This window comes from Diospyros lotus, chromosome 3 (genome assembly GCF_014633365.1).
Source record: "Diospyros lotus cultivar Yz01 chromosome 3, ASM1463336v1, whole genome shotgun sequence".
NCBI classification, from domain to species: Eukaryota; Viridiplantae; Streptophyta; class Magnoliopsida; order Ericales; family Ebenaceae; genus Diospyros; species Diospyros lotus.
This window is the reverse complement of record NC_068340.1, coordinates 21059169-21080975: the sequence shown is the minus strand read 5'-3', so window position 1 is coordinate 21080975 and position 21807 is coordinate 21059169. Positions and strand designations below refer to the sequence as shown.

Below are 21807 nucleotides of genomic sequence, written 5' to 3'. Positions count from 1 at the left end.
GTGCCATAGATAGCCACATGTTCCAACTTTTATGTTTGGCAAAGCACATACATTGTAAATAAGCCTCCAAACATTGGTTTACCCTATCTGTTTGCCCATCCGTATAGGGATGATAGGTTGTAAACATGTGTAAACCCACTCCCAATCCTTTAAATAGTTCTTGCCATAAATTGCTGGTGAAAATCTTATCCCTATTAGACACTATCGACTTTGGGACCCCATGTACCTTGGCTACTGAATCCATAAACTGTCTAGCAATCTCCTGGGCTGTGTAGGGGTGAGTAAGACTTACAAAGTTGGCAAATTTGGTTAAGCGATCCACAATCACCAAAATCAAATCCCTGCCCTCTGATTTGGGTAGCCCTTCTATAAAATCCATTGATATTCCCTCCCTAGCTTGCTCAGGGTTGGCAAAGGGTTGGAGTAACCCCGGAAGTGCCACATGCTCATGTTTGCACCTTTGGTAGGTAGGACAAGCCAACACAAAAGACCCCACTTCTTTCTTTAGCCTTGGCCAAAAGAAAAGTTGACTCACCTTGTAGTAAGTGGCTTGAATTCCCGAATGCCCCCCCAATGGGGAGTCATGTAAGGACTGCAAGATTCTCTCCTTTAATCTCTGGCCATTGCCCACCACTATATTGCCTTTGTAACGTATCAACTCAGTGGAAAGTGAATACCCTCTGTTTCCAGTAGGCTCTATAGTGAATTGCCCTTGTAATTCCCTGATCCATTTAATCTGCCCATAACTTTCTATGATCTCCTTCACCCAATCCGACACTATAGCTGTGATTACACTGCAACAGACTTCCCCTCCTCTTCTAGAAAGTGCATCAACCACTTTGTTTTCCTTTCCTTGTCTGTAATGAATTGTGTAGTCCAATCCAAGTAGTTTGGATACCCCCAATTGGGTGTGCACTCTTTGTTGTAACAAGTACCTCAAGCTCTCGTGATTAGTCTTGATAATAAAGGGGTTGCTCTCCAAATTGTTCCTCCGCTTATCCACAACCACCAACATTGGTAAGAGTTCTTTCTCATACACACATAGTCTCAAGTGTCTCTAGGGGCTAAGGCTTGGCTAATGTATGCCAGTGGTCTTCCTTCGTACATGAGCATTGTACTTACACCCACTTCACAAGCATCTGTTTCTACTACAAATATCTTTGAAAAATCTGGTAAGGCAAGGAATGGGATTCTTGTCATGGCCTCCTTAAGGGTGGTAGAGGCCACTTTTGCTTCTGAATTCAATTGGAATTTATCGTTCTTCAGTAGCCCTATCAAGGGTTTGCTGATAATTCCATAATGGGGAACAAATATATTCTATAATACCTAGTTAATCTAAAGAAGCCCCTTAACTCCCTCACTATTGTGGACCTTGGCCATTCTGTCATGGCTGAGATTTTCTTTGCATCTGTGCTAACCCCCCTCTCCAGTTATCATGTTCCCCAAATACTCCACTTCCTTCTTAGCAAATAAACACTTGGACATTTTGATATACAATTGATTGGATTTAAGGATCTCAAAAGCTATCCTCAGGTGAGTTAGGTGTGCTTTCAGGTTCGAGCTATAGATGAGTACGTCATCAAAAAATACTAGGATGAACTTTCTTAGGTAGGGTGCAAATAATTGGTTCATCAGGGCTTAGAAGGTGGTAGGGGCATTAGTCAACCTGAAAGGCATGACAAGGAATTCATATAGGCCTTGATGGATACGAAAGGTTGTTTTGTGAACGTCATTAGGGTGCATTCTAATCTGATGGTACCTTGATCTCAAGTCAAGCTTGAAAAAGATAGTGGCTCCATGTAGTTCATCTATCAAATCCTCTATGATCGGAATTGGAAATTTCTTTTTGATTGTGAGGGTGTTTAACTGGTGGTAGTCTATACAGAACCTTTAGGTACCATCCTTTTTCTTGATCAAAAGTACTAGTGAGGCAAAGGGACTTTCGCTGGGCTATATAATAGAAGAGGCTAGCATCTGTTTGACTTGTCTTTCAATTTCAGACTTTTGTGTTGGTGGGTATCAGTAGGGCCGGATATTTATTGGTTCAAAGTTTGGTTCGAGGGGAATGAAGTGGTCCAAGGCTCAGATAGGTGGTGATGAAGCAGGCTCAACAAACAAATCCTTAAATTCAATCAAGAATAAATTTAGGGTGTTTAGATTAGTTACCTCATTGTGGGGCAATTTTGCTTTTGTCTCCTCCTCCCCTGCTTCTTCCCCTTCCGTGCACTCTTCTTTTTCCACCTCCATTGCTTGGATGGAGAATAGTTGGGAGATCTGTATTTTCCTCTTCTTTAACATTTTCTATAGCTTTTTTCCTAAGATGAGCTTGCATTCCCCTGCCTCTAGGCTCCCCACTAATGTTAGCTTCCTCCTTGCAATATCAATTGTCACCTCCCAACTTATTAAAATCGAATGTTAGAGGACTAACCGTCCTCATCCAATCAACCCCCAATACGATGTCACATCCCCTAGTTCTAAGACCCTTAGGTCTATTGAAAATTCTTTCCCCTGCATAAGCCATTTGAAATTAGCACATTTATAATGGTTGTACATACGATTTCATTTGCCACTGTAACTACTAAGGGTGTTGTGGCTGTCAACTTACACTTTAGATCAATGGCAGTGGCTTCATTCAAGAAGCTATGGGTGCTGCCACTGTCTATTAAAACCATTAATCTCCTCTTCCTTGACTGCCCCTTTACCTTGATGATCTTTCCTGCAGGCCCCCCTTTAATGCATGGAAGGAGATCTCCCCTCCCTCGTCTTTAACCTCTACTATGGGATCAATTACTTCCTCCACAACCTCTTCTTCCTCCCTTTCTTTCTCTTCTTCCATTCCTTCCATCTTAGCAACTGTCTCTTGCATTGATGACCGGGGCTGTAATGATCACCACATCTATAACAGAGTCCTAACTGCCTTCGTTGCTCCATTGTGGTCCCTTTAGCCACATTAGTATTGGTCTTAGGAGGCCCTAACGTAACCCCCATACTAGTCCTCTTCAAGTTCATCCCCATAGTCGGTTGGGAGTTGGGATTTGGGATTTGACTTAGGCTACGGCTTATTCTTCCCAAATATAGCCTCCAATGTTAACTCCTTTAATCTGGCCTTCTCTGCGGCGTGCCTTATCGTGGTAGGCATCATCATCTTTACCATTGACTTGAGTTCACCCCTTAAGCCACTCACAAAATTTGACACAAAATACTACTTAGTCAAGGATGGCTAAGCATTCCACATCAGTGCTCTCAATTCTTCAAACCAGTGTTATTAAAGGCGTGCCTAGGCGCAAGGCGCACCTTGGGCGCCTGAAAGCATTCTAGGCGGGCGCAGACCAAAAGGCGTGGCAAGGTGCGCCTCAACCCAAGGCGCCTTAAGCTATGGTGCGCCTTGGGCTGTTTTTCAAGGTTTTATTTCACTATTTGTTACTTTTTTTAATTTTTTACTATTTAGGGTTTAAATTTATCGCTTCAACTACAAATTTGACAATAAGTGAAAAGGCTATTACTTCAAATGCTCCAATTGAATTTGAACTAGATGAAGATGGATAGGGAGAATTGAACAAATTCAAGGCATGCAATAACAAAATGCAACATTAAGTCACCAAAACAACACTTCCATACTTGCAACCATCTTTCTTAGGCTTTTATATATCACTGATGATCTCCAGATGCAAGAAGTGGACAAAAAGGGAAAAAGAAAATTATATTTTCATAGGCCCAAGTTAAATAGCGGCTTTTCCTTAGTTTCCCATCTTCCTTGATTGTGTTTCATTTACTTCAACATTGTTTTGTTAAAACATTTCAAGTCTCGATTTTCTTAAGATTATATTATTCCAATAATAAAAATTCAAACTATACTTAATATTCAATTATCAACATTCTATTGGCGTGATCAATATTTATAGACACCATAGAGGCTAAGTTTTCATTATACAAAGAAAGATGAAAATTCAAATCTAGTATATTACCTACCAAAAAAATGTATGAAACTATCATCACACTTCTAAACCATAGAAATCATCCAACAAGAGGAGTAGATGATGTGGAAGAAGATATTAGAGATGATGCTTCTAATGATGAAAATATAGAAATGTTTGATCTTGATGATGAGGATGATTTTTAGATTATTTAAAATACATAATTAGTTAATCTTGATTAAGATTTAAGACCTATAATTTTTTTAAAGATTTAATTTAAGTTGACTTAAAAACTTTTAGATTACATCTTTTGGCATTTTTTATTGTTCGTTTTCATTAGTTTACAACAACATATCCAGCATTTATCCTACTATGTGAAGTCTGCTACATGAATTCTAGACTTTCATGTATTTCTGTCTTTTGTCATATCTTCATTTAGGCCCATACACTTCATATCAAATTTTAATGTTTCTCCCAAAGTCTTTTTGAGTTTGCCTCTACCTTTTTTTTTTTTTTTGACTAATTGTTCCATTTCATCAACTCACCTCACAGAAGCGTTTCTGGGTCTCCTTCTCACGTGACCAAACCATTTTCGTATAGTCTCTCTCATCTTCTCTTCGATTGGCACTACTCCTATCTTATTATGAATAACCTCATTTCTAATTTTATCTTTTCTTGTATGGCCGCATATCCATCTTGGCATCCTCATTTCCGTTACGCTTGTCTTTTGCTCATACTGGTATTTGACTGTCCAACATTTTGAGCCATATAACAAGATTGGTCTTATAGCTGTCATATAGAATTTTCCTTTCAGTTTTAATAGGATTTTACCATCATATAACACTCCTGATGCATTTCTCCATTTTAGCCAACCTGCGTTAATTCTATGCGTGACATCCTCGTGAATTTCTCCTTTTTTTTGAATCACTAATCCCAAATATCAAAAATAGTCTTTTCTTTGTAAGATTTGGTCTTTTAATTTTATTATAACATCCTCCACTCTTGCATTCTTACTAAATTTACATTCCATATATTTTGTTTTCCTTCTACTTAATTTAAATCTCTTAGATTCTAAATTGTGTCTCCACAACTCAAGTTTAGTGTTCACTCCCTCTTTTGTTTCATCTACCAATACTATGTCATCTGCAAATAGCATACCCCATGGCACTTTTGTCTGAATGTGTTTAGTGAGTTCATCCATTACTAAAGCAAATAAGTATGGACTTAGTGCAAAACCTTGGTGCAATCCCATTGTAATTTTAAATGGTTCAGTATCCCCTCCGTATGTTTTGACCCTTGTCTCTGCACCATGATACATGTTCTTAAGGGTTTGTATATAGGCTATTTAGACTATTTTCTTTTCTAAAACCCTCTATAATACTTCTCTAGGGACCCTGTTATAGGGTGTTTCTAGATCTATAAACACCATATGCATGTCCTTCTGCTGATCTCGATACCTTTCCATTAGGCGCCTCAGTAGGTATATAGCTTCCATTGTTGACCTATCAAGCATAAAACCAAACTGATTTTTATAGACTTCTGTTTCTTTTCTGAGCCTCTGCTCTATTACTTTCTCCCAAAGTTTCATGGTATGACTCATTAACTTAATTCTTCTGTAATTTTCACAGTTTGGAACATCTCCTTTGTTCTTGTATATAGGAACTAAAGTAGTCTTCCTCCACTCATCTAGCATTTTTTTTGATATAATGATTGCGTTAAATAATTTTGTTAGCCAAGAGATGCCCTCTTCTCCCATGCATTTCCATGCTTCTATTGGTATATTATCCGGTTCCACTGCCTTATGATTTTTTATCTTTTTTAATGCTTGTCTTATTTCATTTGAACTTATCCGTCGATAAAATGTATAGCTCACATTCCCTTCGGAGTTACTAAGATGTCCCAACCTAACACTTATGTCCAAACCATCATTGAATAATTTTGTGAACTACTCGTTCCATCTCTCCTTAATCGCTCCCTCATTCACTAATTTATTTTGGTTTTCATCTTTTATGCATTTTACTTGGTTTAGATCTCTTGTTTTTCTTTCTCTTGCTTTAGCTAATTTATATATATCCCTTTCTCCATCTTTTGTATCAAGTCATTTATATAGATTCTCATATGCTTTTGACCTTGCTTCACTAACAGCTATTTTTGCTGACTTTTTTGCTTCTTTGTAATTTTTTAGGTTTTCTTCATTATTGCACTGATATATAGCTTTATAGCAAGTTTTCTTATTTCTAATTTTCAATTGTAATTTTTCATTCCACCACCAAGACTCCTTAAGGTTTGGGGCTCTACCATTTGTCTCTCCAAGGACTACCTTTGCCGTGTTTCTTAGGGCAGTTGCCATTTCCCTCCACATTTGGTTTGCCTGTCCTCCATTCCATTTTATTCTATCCCTTAATTTTTCTTTGAAGATTAGTTGTTTCTCCCCTTTTAAATCTCACCACCTAATTCTTGGATTTTGTTTTATGTAATTTTTTCTCTTCTAATTTCTTACTTGGATGTCAAGTACCAAAAGCTTATGTTGAGTAGTCAAACACTCCCCCCGGTATCACCTTACAATCCCTACAACATTACCGATCCTCTTGTCTCATGAGGAAGTAATCTATTTGGGTGGTTGATGTGACATTTTTATATGTGATTAAGTGTTTGTCCCCTTTTTTGAACCTAGTATTGGTTATGATGAGCCCATATGCCATAGCAAAATCTAGAATAGACTTACTCTTATTATTAATTTCCCCGAATCCATACCCTCCATGTACCTCTCTATAGCTGTTTTCGTCTCTACCCACTTGACCATTTAAGTCACCTCCTATAATCACTTTCTCTCTTCTTGGTATCATTTGTATGAGTCCCTCTAGGTCCTCTCAGAATTTTGCTTTTATCTCCTCACCTAACCCCACTTGTGGTGCATATGTACTAAAGATATTTATAGTCATTCTTCCTAGACCAACCTTCACCATAATAATCCTATCCCCTATTCTCTTTACATCCACTACCTCATCTACTAAGCTTTTATCCATAATAATCTCCACTCTATTTTTCGCTCGATCATTTCCTGTGTACCATATTTTATATCCAATTTCTGATAAAATTTTTATTTTTTTCCCTACACATCTCGTCTCTTGAAGGCACATAATTTTAATCTTTCTCCTAATAATCATATCTACCACTTCCATAGATTTGTCTGTTAATGTTTCTATGTTCCATGACTCAATCCTTAATCTATGATTTTGGTTTTGGCATTGATTTTGAATTTGATTTTGTTTTTTATTTTGATTTTGGTTTTAGACTAGCTTCTTTGCCCACATCTGTCCAAGCAAATGCGGGGACCCTTGCTCATTTGTTACTACATCCAGGCGCCGATGCAGCAGCCCTAGCTCACTTGACACTACACGCAAGTAATGTAGCGCGTCGCTATGAAGGTTTACACCCCAACGATTTTTCATAGTTTGTCTAGAGTTCATGTTTTGGATTCATCTAGGTTTTATGTTGGCTATTGACTACCTAACACAACCCTCCTCCTTATTCGGGTTTGGGACCGGCAGTGGATAACATCCTCAGGCGGAGTTTCGTTTTCATTAGTATATTTTGAATTTTTTAATTTCCTTGATAATATACTTGTAAATATGTCATTAGGAGTTAAGATTTATTTTATACCTTATTTTTCAAGTAGGATATATATATATATATATTTTTTTTTCCTAGTAAGTATGCGCCTAGTTCTATTAGGCGCGTACCTCGCCTTGCATTGCGCGCCTCAAGCTCCAACACCCTTTTGCACCTTAGTGTGTCTTGAGCCTTTAATAACACTGTTTCAAACTTATCTAAGTATTCAATCACTGTTCCCACTTGTTTTAGCATTTTGAATTCTTCAATCACATCATATGTGTTCTTCTCCCCGAATCTTTCACACAATTCCTCCGTGAACTCACTCCACCCTACCTCCATCTCCTTAGTCTTAATCCACCCTTGGTACCAGGAATCAGTCGTATCATTGAGATAGGCCGCTGCCATGGTTACTTTCTGCCCTTCCATAACATTGTATAGTTGAAAAAATCGCTCACACCTGCAGATCCACCACCTAGGCTTGGATCCATCGAACAAGGGGATCTCCAATTGTGGCATCAGGGTATGACTATTAGTATGGGAAGTAATTCCTCTTACCTAAACTCCTATGTCCTCCTTTGATGGTTTAGCTGGCTCCTCCATCCCTGGGGTCGTGGAAGGATTCTGTGGCCAAAATGGCTAGGACTCGTGAATGATCGGGGTGGAAATGCAAGCAACAACTTGAATTGAGGTAAAGAGGACAACATGTTGAACATGTTATTGATCCTTTGTTCGTATTGCTCCATTGTCTCTCGGTGTTTCTCCAATTCACGTTGCATCCCTTCTTGTGAAGCAATTTGTTCTTCTCTTCCATGAGCAATCACCTCGTGTGTCTGATTCATTGCAAACTCCAGCACCTCCATTCGTGTCCCCAACTTCTTCAAACGAGTACCTTCTGCCTTTGCTTCTACACCGCTAGATCACCTTAATTGCTCGATCCAATCACTACTCTCGTCGCCGAGGATGATCGGCTTTGATACCAAATGATAAGTCTCGAATCTAAGACTTATACAATTTTGGAATTATAGTAGCCGTAGGAATTTGAATTGGGAGCGATAGAGCGAAACTGAAAGTAGGAGGGAGAATTGAGAGAGAATAGGAGGGAAAGAATTATGATCTATTTCATTTCATAATTCCCATTCTCATACATCGACCTCTTTTAATAGGCAGTCTTTCAATTATAATCGAGAATGTACAAGTGGTTACAATGCTAACTACTTGAGTACTACTGCCCTTTATTGGCTGGTCTAAGCTAATTACAAGCTTACCCCTGTTACCCCATTGGGGGCGTGACACCATGTACCAAATCCATGATATGCAGTTAACATTCAAGATCCAATAAGATTTCCTACACTAGCTCCTTTAAGCTCTATGTATTGTTGTGGAATCCACCAAGACTCTTTTCTAATTCTTGAAAATCCACTGCACAGACATTCTTTAAAGGATTTGAAGATTAATATTAGCTAAAACTGAAGATGAAAGTTTTCTCCCAGGTTTCCTCCCATTGGAAAATGTGAAAATCAGTCCAAATTCTCTTTAAATATTTATTCATATATAAAAAGAGTTAAAAATCCAAGAAATCAGGCTTTAAAATTATCATAATATCAAGCTCCATTGAAACATTCAGTGACTATCCCATGATGGCACTGGAATTTTTGTAACTGTTTGAATTTTATCCATCACTTGAACCATAGCCTTCACTATCAATTCTTGGGGACAAGAATTGTTTGAAGGGTTGGGATTGTCACAACCCCAGGGGTATGTTTGTAATTAGGGAAATTAGTTTAGGTATAAGCTGTTAGGAGGGCTAACGGAAAAGGTTTAAGGGGTTTGGCGAGAAAATAGAATAACTAACTTGTACAACAGCTAGCATGGTTGTTAGGTTAGGTAGAGGATTGATAACAGCTATAGGGTGTATAATAGAGACCTTCGACAAAATGGAAGGGGATGGAATGAATAATCCTGGTCATAATTCTCTCTTCCTCGTTCCTTCTTCCTATCTCTCTCTTTTCTCTCTCTCTCCCTCATTCTTTGTAATTACTGAAATTGCCAGTCCAAATTCAAGGGCTTGACAAAGTGGTATCAGAACCGGACGAACTAGCTGTGGAGTAACCGGCGGAAGCCATCACAACGAGGTAGGTTCGACGACAAAGATGCTTAAGCAAAGTCAGACGATCTTGGGTGCAAAATTGAACGAACCCACAGGTGGCGATTCAAGAAGTAGTGCATTATGGCGATTACAAAAAGTACGGAGCCAGTGATTGTAGTTGAGGTCGGTGATTTGGTGTATTCCAACGATGGCAATTGAGACTGGGTGATCTTGAAGGAGCAATTCCGAAGCAAGAATCGTTTTCGATTGAAGCGTGATATAGGTCTGGGGTGAGGCGATTATGTTCCAAGCAATCTTGATCCCAATTATTGTAATTGCATCGAATTAAGGGGTATCAAATTCAGGAAGGTCATGGCTTGGGGAGGCGATCACGGGCAATGACTCTCAGTCAAGTCTTGAAGGTTTCGTAAATTTCTGGTTCACAATTGTAATCCCAGCAAGTAAGGGAAGCCCGAAGCAGACACATTCCAAGAAGCGGCAAGGATGGTGTTGGAAGAAGCAAGTAACTGTTGTTCTGGTGTGAAAGGGAAGAACCAACAATCGTGGGGCCTAGTGCGATCGAGGAGCAAGAAGCGATGGTTGAAGGAACATGCTTGAGGCAACTGGAGGTGAGGTTGGAAACCATGGAGTTTAGCATGAATCATACCCAAGAGGCCATGTGCCAAACGAGGGAAGAATTAGCTGAGTGGAAGGAAGTCATGCAAGCGGCAACAGAAAAGCATCAAGAAACAATCGAAAGATGCCAAGAATCGGTCCAGAGGTGCCAAGAAATTGTGGAACAACAAGGGAAGAGGATCAACAATATGTTAAATATGTTGGCCTCTCTGCCCCAATTTCGGTTGCCACCAGAATTTTCGCCAAGGCAAGTGTCGGAGCCAATCTTGCCGCATTAGGGCAATCAATCGAGGTCGGAAGGAGTTTTGGAGGAGGTGGAGCAGCAATTAGTTTGAGAAAATCTGGGAAGGAGTGTGCAACCGGTGGTGCATAGCCATGCACTCATGCCAAAGCTGGAGATACCCCTGTTCAAGGGAAAAAGCCCAAGGTGGTGGCTAAGGCGGTGTGAGTGATTCTTTCAACTCTACCAGACTCCTGAGGATCAAAAAGTGGCTCTATCGGCAGCCTATTTGAACGAAGTAGTAGATTCTTGGTAGGGTCCAAGACGGAGGTCTGCAAGGGAGTTGGAGAGCTTTCTCGGATGGCCTCTGTGAATGCTTCAGGGAGAAGAAGATGACGAATGTTATTGAAGAATTTAGTAAGCTAAAGCAAGAAGGTATTGTAATGGAGTACCTTACTCGTTTCGAAGAATTGAGATCATTGGTACGTACAATTCAGCCCGGACTTACTAAACAGTATGTGGTATCAATTTTTGTGAGTGGGTTGAAGGAGTTACAGCCCATGGTCAAGATGATGACACCCACGACGGTAGGGAAGGCTGTCGAAAAAGCGAGGCTACAAGAAATGACCTTAGAGGCCATTTTTAAGATGCATAATGTGCCCTATGAGTCAAGTCTGTTAGCCGGACAGTATGGCGGAGGGAGTTCAGGGCCTTTCTTACAGGACCTAATCAACCAGCAGCCAAGACGAGCAAATAATAATGGCGGTAAAGGAGATTGGATGGAACAAAGAAGACAATTGGGGTTATGTTTCAAGTGTCAAGACAAATATAGCCTTGGTCATCAGTGCAAAAGACAGCTGATGAATATGGAAGGTTATGATGGGGAAAAGGAAGAAGAAGAAGATGTTTCCCATGCGGAAATAGGGGAGTGCAGGGTGATCATCGGAGAGGAATCACAGCTACATTCTATACAGGTTGAAGTGTTTGAAGGAAAGGTTGAAGTAGCAGCGGAACAACCAGAGGCGGATGCTGCTACACTTCTACTACTCAAAGGGGAAGAGCAAAACAGTAAGAAGAAGAGACGAAGGCAACGAGTATTGAAGGTAGGGATTGGTTGAACCATAGCCTTTGCTGTCAATTCTTGGGGACAAGAATTGTTTGAAGGGGTGGGGATTGTCACGACTCTAGGAGTATGTTTGTAATTGGGGAAATTAGTTTAGGTATAAGCTGTTAGGAGGGCTAACGGAAAAGGTTTAAGAGGTTAGGCCGGAAAAGAGAATAACTAACTTGTACAACAGCTAGCATGGCTGTTAGGTTAGTTAGAGGATTGATAACAGCTAGAGAGTCTATAATAGAGACCTTCGACAAGATGGAAGGGGATGGAATGAATAATACTAGTCATAATTCTCTCTTTCACGTTCCCTCTTCCTATCTTTCTCTTTTCTCTCTGTTTCTATCTCTCTCCCTCATTCTTACATTCTGTAATTACTGAAATTGACAGCCCTATAATTCAAGGGCTTGACAAAAATCAGTCCAAATTCTCTTTAAATATTTATTCATATATAAAAAGAGTTAAAATCCAAGAAATCAGGCTTTAAAATTATCATAATATCAAGCTCCATTGAAACATTCAATGACTATCCCATGATGGCACTGGAATTTTTGTAACTCTGTGAATTTTATCCATCTCTTGAATAATTATGCAACAGTGAGTTCGAGTGTGGAAACAATCTCTTTGCAAAGCAAGGGTAAGCCTCAACTGGTAATGCCCCTTCTTTTTATTGGAATAGTCATGCAAGGACTAACGTATGCTAGAATTTTTTCACGTACTTAGGCTACTAGGCCTTTACAAAATAAAAGGGAATTAGCATAGCTGGATGAATGTTCCAGTAGTTCAAGTTGTACAAGAGTAGTAGAGGTTGGTAACTGTTTTGGCACCAATCTGTAGCTGAGGGCAGTATAAGAGGAACTGAACCAGCCATTTCAAACTATGACAATAATATAGAAGCAATTCAAATTCCCCCCTCAATTCTCTCTCTCTCTCTCTCTCGAATTTCCCCCCTCAATTCTCTAATTCTAACCCCTTCCCTCTCATTTTCGCCACCTAATTCCCTTCTCAAATAGTTGAGAATTCTCCTGTCAGATCTAGGATTTGACAAATTTCTTGGGGTTGACGTTCTAGTTAGTGTCTGAATAGCTATTCTACAGCATTGGATGGTGCTTTCTGGGGTGCCAAAAAGTTATCTTTTTGTTCATGGCTCGAATTGTAATCTCATAGGCATGGTACCTCCTGGAATCTAACTCTACTCTGCTAAAGGTTTCCTTAGCCTATACAACATTGAAGCTCAAACTAGTGCAATTTAACTCCTAAATATATTAAATTCAAATTACAGAGAGAGTATACAAAATTACGTTAAAGTGTTGTGTTCATGGAATTTGGCAAGCTTAGGCCTAATAATACCAATTCTTGAAGTGTTGTGTTTATTATATAGGGAGGTGGCTTTTGATAAATTCAACCCCAGTGGTGCTTGATTTCCTACTAATGCACACATTTGTGAAAGCATATCAGGCTTCTTATTGTATCTTTAATGTTATGTTGCTATGTTGTGTCGCTGCTACTATTGTTTTTATTGTAGTTAGGCGGTTATAAGGTGCCTTCAATAAGACAGCTGCTATATAAATAGCAGTGTCTCTTCTTTTGAGTTCGATTATTGTATTCATTCTTTGTTCTCTGATTTAGTAAAATTCCTGAGAGGTATTTCTTCTTCCTCGTGTTCTCTGTTTGTGCCCTAGGGTTTTGTTACAACATCAAGAATTGCTAAGCAGTTTTGCTTCCTGATTCTTGATTCTCATCCCCAACATATGTAATATTTCTCTTTGTCCCTAGGATTTAAATTGTTTAACCTTTTCTTTCTTTACTTTTTCTTTTGGAAGGTGGAGTAGAAGAGTTTAAAATTGTTCTTGTCATTTGTTAGGTAAAGCAAAATTAGCCCCTAGATTTTTGTTGCTTCTGCAATATTAGACTGAAAGCTAAGTGGCAATCTTGAAATTCTAATGAACTGATTAGATGTTGACCTCAGTGTATCTAAATTCCTCGTATACAGATAGCTTTTTGGGGGATGTTTAAATTTTTGACAAATGAGAGTATGGTTGTGAAATTAATGGTTTCGGAATTGTTGCAAGCAGTCTGATGTAAACTTAGATGTTTGCTTCTCCTGAAATATGTTTGAGATTTTCAGATGAAATGAATGAAGATGTAGAACCCATTGATTCATGGGAAGAAGAGGATGATGCTGAGCCCGAGGTATATTGCTTTTGAACGGTTATCGTGGCTGCTTAATTTGAACTTTAGATGTATGCGTTACATTTTAGTTGATCTTAGTTATTTGATAAAAGTCCAGATCGGTGATGGAGGCGATGGTGGTGGGGTGGTTCTGCAAAACTGTCCTTGGGGTGAACAGGCTCTGTCAATAGCCCATGAGGTCTTGCTGCACTTTGGTGATGACATGAAACTCTACGCTTTTAAGACTAGTCCTCGGGGATATATTTATGTGAGAATAGACAAACTTTCAAATGAGTAAGCTTTTCTACGCTGCCAAAGAGCTTCTGATTATTGTTGCAATTACAGTCTTATACTGAACATATACATTACTTGTTGAGGCTCCATAGAATATTCAGTTTGTACATTGAAAAGTCTCAAAGCTTCTTTTTTTTCTTTCTTTCTTTTTTTCTGCTTATTGTTTACTGACTTCTTACAATATTAATGTCTTTCCTTTTGTGAGTCAACTTTACTTTCTGTTTTACCTTTTGAGTCCTCTCATGTAGCCCACAAATGAAAAGGGTCCTGATTCCTCTCATGAGGCCTTTTTCATTATTTTTTTAAAACTTTTTCAGGACTTTACTTAATTTTCATTGATATGGTGATGATTGTGGGTCTATCCGTTGATTCTTTTGATCAATTGCTGTGGATAATCGCATTTGTGTGGTTTGCAACACAGCAGAAAATGTGGGACTATCATCTGACAAGTCCAATATCTTCTTCAGGCATGTGCGTAACTTTTCTGTGGAAAGCTTTTTTGTCTATCTGATGATGGAAACATCAATCCGTACGTTCTGTATCTTGATCTATTAAATAATGTGGGAGCCTTATTGCTTGGTGTTATTGACTGGGAAGACCTTTTTTTATTGGATATTAACAGGGCCCGTGCAGCCAGTATGATTGTAATGCAAATAATGCTTACACTGCATTATAAGAATTTGATGTATTTCCTTTCCCTCCTCCATGGGCCAAGGGGGAAAAGAAGAAAAAAAAGGCTTTTTGTTGCAACAGATTTTATTTCCATCAATTTCTTGTTAATGGATAGAGGTGATTGATGTGCTAGAATCCATGTGGCCAATCCCACTAGTAGGATTAAGGTCATATATTGTTTTGATTTTCTGTTAATAATAATTTTTGTAATATTTCAATAGCTAAATAAGCAAGAATTGCTATTCAACACTACCATCTTTTCTTAGTTGTGTTTCCTATAATAAATAACATATCAAGTCTTAATCCTACCATGTGAGGTCTGCTATATGAAATTTAGCTCACTAGTCATTGATATCTATGGACTTATCTTTTGTGAAGTCCTTATATCTCATATCATACCTAAGTGTCTTCTACCAAGTTTCTCTTAATCTTCATCTACCTTTTTTGCTAAATGCTTTTTTCATTTATGGGAGCTTCTATTGGACTTTTTCTTACATGACCAAACCTTTTTAATCATGTCATCTTATGTTCAACATGAACCACTCCAGCCTTGTTATGAATAACTTCATTTGTAATTTTATCATTTCATGTGCGGTTGTACATCCATCCTCATCTCCATCATGCATTTCCAATAATAATCTTAATATTTTTTTCTGAATAATAGTCTATGATTTTAAGTATTCATTCTCATTTCTTGAAAGCCCCACCTAGTGGGATTAAGGCTTGTGATTGTTGTGGTGGTGGTTATGCTTTCATTTCTTGAAGCATTATAGTAGCCTAAAAGCATGCATTTACAATGCTGTATTCTTTCTGGTTTTATTTATTGAAACGCTATTATTTCAAAGTATTATGTTAGTAATTTATGTGTTGCTGGATTTTTTTCCGAATTTCATTAATTAAAAGATTGAAACACCACTTTGCCTTTGATCAGATTTGGATGCCCCAGTATGGAGGAGATTGAGAGCTACAACCACCAATTTAAGAAAAGATTAGATGAAGTTGGAGAACTGGGAGAAATACCTGATGATTTGGCTCTAGAGGTAACTTCTTGTTTGGTCCTTGCAGATGCTTTGCTATTGCGGGGGATATGTTCAAGTTCCAATTGTTACAAGTGACCTGAGGAGATATTCCATGAAGCTGAAAGAGCTCAGCTATTGAAAAAAATGAGAAAAAAAAAAAAGCGCTTATTCAACTTATATTTTTGTGAAGGTATCATCTCCTGGTGCAGAGCGGCTATTGAAAGTACCAGATGATTTATATCGGTTCAAAGACATGCCTATGAGAGTAAGCTATGTAGAAGATCTAGAGAGTAAATGCCCAGAAAAGAATGGAGTATTTTTCCTGGACGCCATTAAAACCGAAGTTGGGAGCTGTTATTGGAGGCTGGCAGATGTAAAGGAGAACAGAGATCCATCAGCAAAAGGTAGACCATTGAGCCGTAAACAGAAGGATTGGAGATTAGAATTGCCATATGCTCTTGTTAGAAGGGTAACTTTGTATCTTGATTAATGATTTATCACAAATTTCTTTTATACCATGTGGTTCATGTTTGTTTTTGGCTGAGATTGCATTATGATTCCTAATGGTTATTAATATCCTTGAGCAAAATACATTCAAATCTTGTTAGGAACTGAAAGGCTTAAATTAAAATTGATAGATGAGTTGTTGGGGCAAGCCTTTTTCTATATCCTACTTGGTCTTTCTTTGAATGAGCGACACAGAAGTAACTACTGTTTTTCTTTTTCTATTTTTTTTGGGTAATCAAATGTTCTTTTCATGACTTAATTTTTTATTTTTCCAGTTTTTATTTTTGACTGCAGTACTAACTACAAAAATTTATCCTCAAGGCCACCTCCGTTATTGTCCTTTTTACTTCGGGGAATTCAAAGGGTTGGATCTGCCACATTTCAGCCATTTATTTAATTCTCAACAGAAAAATTGCTTTGACAGTCGGTTATTAGGAGTGTCATTTTTGGCTATGCAGGCCCTGGAGGTGATATTTGTACAGCTTTAATCATAATTATATATCTTGAAATGTTGTCTGGTTTCAGGTCAAGGATCTTGTAATAAGATGGCAAGGTTGATTTTATTGTTTGTTATTGTGTTCAATAATACTACATATAATTCCATGATGCCTTGCAAGTTATGATGCAGAATGATTTAAATTTTTTTTTTCATTATCTTCTATTGTTACTGTGACATTGTCTTTTTGTGGCGCATCTTAGTAAACACAGCTTTTAAAGCTTGTAGAAAGAGAGTAGATTCCCTGCATACTTGGTGTCTTCCGTTTTTAGGCAAGCTATCCCATTCTATGGTAAAATAATGCAGGTACTTTGTCGGGCATTGTCTCCCCTTGCAATTTTTCTCGTCTCTTTTGTCTTTTCAGTTTCTTGGTTTTTTATATTGAGTAGTACGCCCGCATCTAACTTTACTGGTCATGGGTTTATTCTTGACCAAAAACAGTTGACTTAGACAATTTGACTCAACATCTGACTTCTGAGGCCCAGCCTTGCAACTCCTCTGGTAGTGTGTTTTTGGGGTCTACATAATGAGGTTAGATGTGGATTACGTAGAAAAAAGTGGCAACTCCTCTCGGGATGGAACATGGTGAGGAAGACTTTTTCTTCATGTCGAATAGGGTTGAGTGGAAACCTTCTATTGAGTATTGGCATCCAGTACAAAGCTTCTTTAACATGGAAGGTACACAGAGAAGCCCGTGGTCCATTACGGTGATGATGGGGACCTTGGCAATCTATTAACACACAATGCTCCTGCCTTTTATTTGTCTTATTGAATGTTTGGGTTCTAGTGTTGTCTGCATTGGTTCGTTGCATTGCTGATGTGGGGCTATCAAATTTACGTGCATGAACCTCCCTGATCTGCATGGCCTCTACTTTCTTTTGCCCCTCAGCCTGATAAGTAGTATCTTCATTATGCTGCCTTCTATTGGCAGCCGAAATGCTCACTTGTTTTTGCATTTGTTGTGCATTACCTGTACAACATCCTACCAGAAAGCAGCATCTATCAGAAATTAATCCGTCTCAAAAAACAGTAGATTTAAGTTTATTGATTACTCAACGTTGTGTCTGTCCAATGGTATAGAGATTATTGATTTGATGATGATCTGGAAGAATAGAGTATATGAATAATCAGAACTTACCCTTATCTGTTTGACATTATATATTTATGGTCTCTCTTGGTTGTGGTTGACCATTGCCAATGATTTTCTCACAAAGTATTAATGTTCTAAACTCAGAAAACAAAGGTCCAATTTGGTAGCAATCGCATCATTAGTTCTTTAGTATGAGGCACGCCCTTTTGACACCTGAGCTTGTTGGCTCTTAATTTGACTGTTTCACACCCACCCACGACGGTATATCTAGTCTTGTGTGTGCATTTGAAATTGAAGGGTCAGTTGGGATTTGGGAACATTGTAGCTTGGTACGTTTGCAGTGATATGTGAACTTGTAAAGGCATTTGACAATTTCAGAATTGTGTCAGTGGGTATATCTGAGGGCAAAGTTGGTTGTCTTTTTTAGCTGTTGACAAATTGATTGTGACTTTTTGGCTCTTGCAATTGTCAATAAAAGCACACATTTTCGGCCATGACATGTAGAAGTTTGGCGTGTCACTTGGGGTGGGAAGCCTAATTGATAGAGGTGGGTCGCCCTTACTAGCTTGTATTGAAATTTAGAAGACAAGTCACTAAAATTACGATTGCTCTTTTGTAATCTTTTTGTAAAACTGTATAAAAATATTTTTTCTTTGATTCTCTCAAAAAAAGAAAAAAAAAATAGTCAACCAATGAGTTTGAGTTTGAGTTTGCATTAATCAACTACTTTTTTTTTTTAATCAAATTATAAGTTCCAATATTAGAATATATATATTTTTTAATTTGAAAGAGTATAATAGAATTACACAGACATGATCAGCTACTTACGCTGCCCGCTCGCTTTAGGCAAATATTATGTTATCTAACGCGATAATAACATTTCTTTAAAATTAGAATAACTTGTAAAATGAAAAAGATAATAAAAACAAAATTAGTATCTAATTAGTACATTAAAGTGGCTTTTAGCATATGTTTAGCAAGAAAGGAGTATGACGAGTCAAGAATAATTGACATGTCCCCTCCCCTCTTTAATGGTGGATAGTGACCAGAAGTTGTACACATTTATGAATTATGATATATATAACCTACCAGATTAGAACTATCATTGATTAGCCAAAATGGGGCCCTTCTAATGTTAATGCTTAAATGGCTTCTTCACCTTAACAAGGAGGATGATTATATTTATAATACAAAAATTTTACACAGATTAATACGACAGTGATATATTTTTATATAATATATATGAATTCTAAAAATAAAAATAAAAAAGAACCCAACCCAAGTAAGTCTCGATAGAAAGAGAAATGTCCACATTCCTCACCAATTGGACGGTTTTGTTAGAGATAAAATTGGAGTGACAAGAGAATGGGCATATTATTTTGCCATTCTATCTATCTATCTATCTATCATATGATTTAGACATTTGTTGCAGTGCTAATTGACAAGAGGGAATTAGCCAATTATAGCACCAAAAATTTGTTGGCATCCAAAGGAAAATTACGTCTGGGAAGTTGGACATGTTGATTCAGTTGTTCATGAAGCAGCAACCCAAGATTCGAAGAAATTGGACCACAAAAAACTAAGCTATGTACCAACAAATATCTTTGCCACCCACCAAGTTTTGGATACTCACAGAAAATGAAAATAGAAATAGAAATGGCGTATTTATTATTTTGTGTTGGTTTGGTTATGTTATGTGGAGGGAGGGAGGAAGAGATTGTTTGGAAGAGACAAAATAGCTTTTATTTTCTTGTTTTCTGCCACAAATCCAGGACCCAATCAAGGAGTAATGGTTTAAAACAAAACTTGGAAACACCAAACAGCTGTGGACCATTTCCACTATGTAGAAAGAAAAGGGTATTGTGTGAAAGAACAGGCAAAGTGAAGTACAGTGATTAATGGCAAACTAAGAAGACCAAAGCAACAATAAAGCAAAAGGTTAGGGAACAACACAGCTTGATGCTTGTTCTAGTTACAACACTGTTACTGCAAGAGAGAGAGAAAAGGAGGAGAAACCTGCAAGCAATGAATCTCCTAATGGATATTCTCTTATCTATTTTTTTTTTTGTTAATTAAGATATAAATAAAAAAAATATAAAAAATATTATAGACTTTTGTTCTTTTTAATGTATTTATTAAACTTATCTACGATATTTGAAAAAGAAGTCACGTAACTTCTTATTTGACATTTTTTATATATGTTTATTTCTCTCTCATCTCTTCTTAAGATAAACGTATTTTGAACCTTATAAGTAAGAAAAAAATTATAAATATTCTTTTAATGTATTTCAAAAATTTTAATAAATATTAAAATATTTTCTAAGCTATATTTCATATTTTGGTTCAGAAAACATTCTAACTTTATCTTACTCATTTTAACAAGTACTCCCTAAACAGAAATGGTATAATATATAATTATATATGTAAGGTAAGTAGTTGAGTTGGGTTAACTACACTTTGCTTAAATTATCAAGAAAAGAAGAAGAAGAAGAAGAAGCAAACACAACTATATACACTTTTGTTTAAAATTCATAATATTCATTTATTCTTACTAGTTTTATCTTATTTGTTAATGTCAATTATTTAGAGCAACACTTCTTTGTTCAAATTTGGAATTTGCCTCAACTAAAAGGAATATAGATTACTAATTAAGAGACTTAAACTTCATATCCAACAATAAGTTTGTGCTATATGCCATTCTATTTGCAATTCAGGGTGATGTGACATTTGCATTTGTTTTGTAAAAATATTCACATTATTATTAAAACTATTAGAGCATAGGGAGTTAGAGTATTAAATTAGCATAATTAAGGTCTTAAATTTAACCCTAATACAAAAATGCAAGGATACAAAATTAGTTTACCCTCAGAGTAAATTACATTATATATATGTATATAGTTTTCAAAACTAATTTGTCAACCGTATTCTCTAAAATTTATCTAATTTCAGAGCTAAAAAAATATTTTTATAAAAAAAATAAACTCCCACTACCAATTGTGTATTTAACATTAGATTATCATTTTTATAAAATTATATAACACTGTTTTAATGAATGTGAATGAAAAAAAATGTGAATTTATTTTGCTATAATTTTTTATGATTTAAGGGATTTAATTTTATAAAAAGAAAAAAAAGAAAGAAAGAAATTGAAGGGAAGGATGCCTTGGTTAGCAACTTCAACAAAGCTAAAAGCTTTAGTTAGGTCCTGAAAGGACATTGTTTGGTATGATCATTACTTTCATCAAACCCTCTGGACATCATGAGCTACTTTCTTCTCTACTTTTAAGATTTCTTTTTTTTTTTTTCTAGTTTTATTAGTAATAACTGCTATGCTCTGTTCCTCACAAAATAAAAGGCAATCATAATGATCCCCTCTGACAATTGTCAACTTCAAATTAATATTTTTTTACTTTAATTCTGCTCTTCCTCTTTGGGCTAAGATTTAAGACTATAACCAAGAAAATAACACTCATTGATGAAAGAAAAAAAAAGATCGGAAATTAAAGTTGGAACTTAGAATAAGTTTTGCCCAAAGATGAATTAGCTTTTAGCATGAGGTGGGGCCCCTGTTAATGTCTTTAACATTCATTGCATATTTGGTTTGAAGCACTAGAAGAATAACAGTGGAAGGGAGGGTTAGTTTATTCCTTTTATTCTATACCCTTTTATTTTAAGGTAAAAGAAGAAGAATTGCTTTCAAAATCTTTTCCTCCCCACTACTAGTGAGTTTGTTATGTAGGGGTGACCCAAAGTCACTCAGGTCACATATTTTTTTTTTTTGTAATTTTTTTTAAAAATAATATTTGTTAAAATAAATAAAATAAGATTATATCAAGATAAAATTATAATATTTTTTAAATTAAAATATAAAATAATTAAAATAAACTTAAAAAATATTTTAAAATTTTTATCAAATTATTTTTTAAATTCTTTAAAATATACTTAAAAAAATATATGTATTATTTTTTCTTATTT

The 21807-nt window shown here is 36.8% G+C and overlaps 1 protein-coding gene across 1 annotated transcript in view; it reads left to right on the top strand.

Moving 5' to 3' along the window:
* The window catches only part of LOC127797700 (uncharacterized), a 31354-nt gene extending 15024 nt beyond the window's left edge, over nt 1-16330 (top strand). Inside the window, exons 2-5 of the mRNA XM_052330808.1 lie at nt 13711-13775; nt 13873-14048; nt 15652-15760; nt 15930-16330. Coding sequence (XP_052186768.1) covers nt 13711-13775; nt 13873-14048; nt 15652-15760; nt 15930-16229 — 650 coding nt within the window. The 3' untranslated portion in view covers nt 16230-16330. The remainder of the gene's footprint in view (nt 1-13710; nt 13776-13872; nt 14049-15651; nt 15761-15929) is intronic.
* The last annotated feature ends 5477 nt before the right edge of the window (nt 16331-21807 follow it).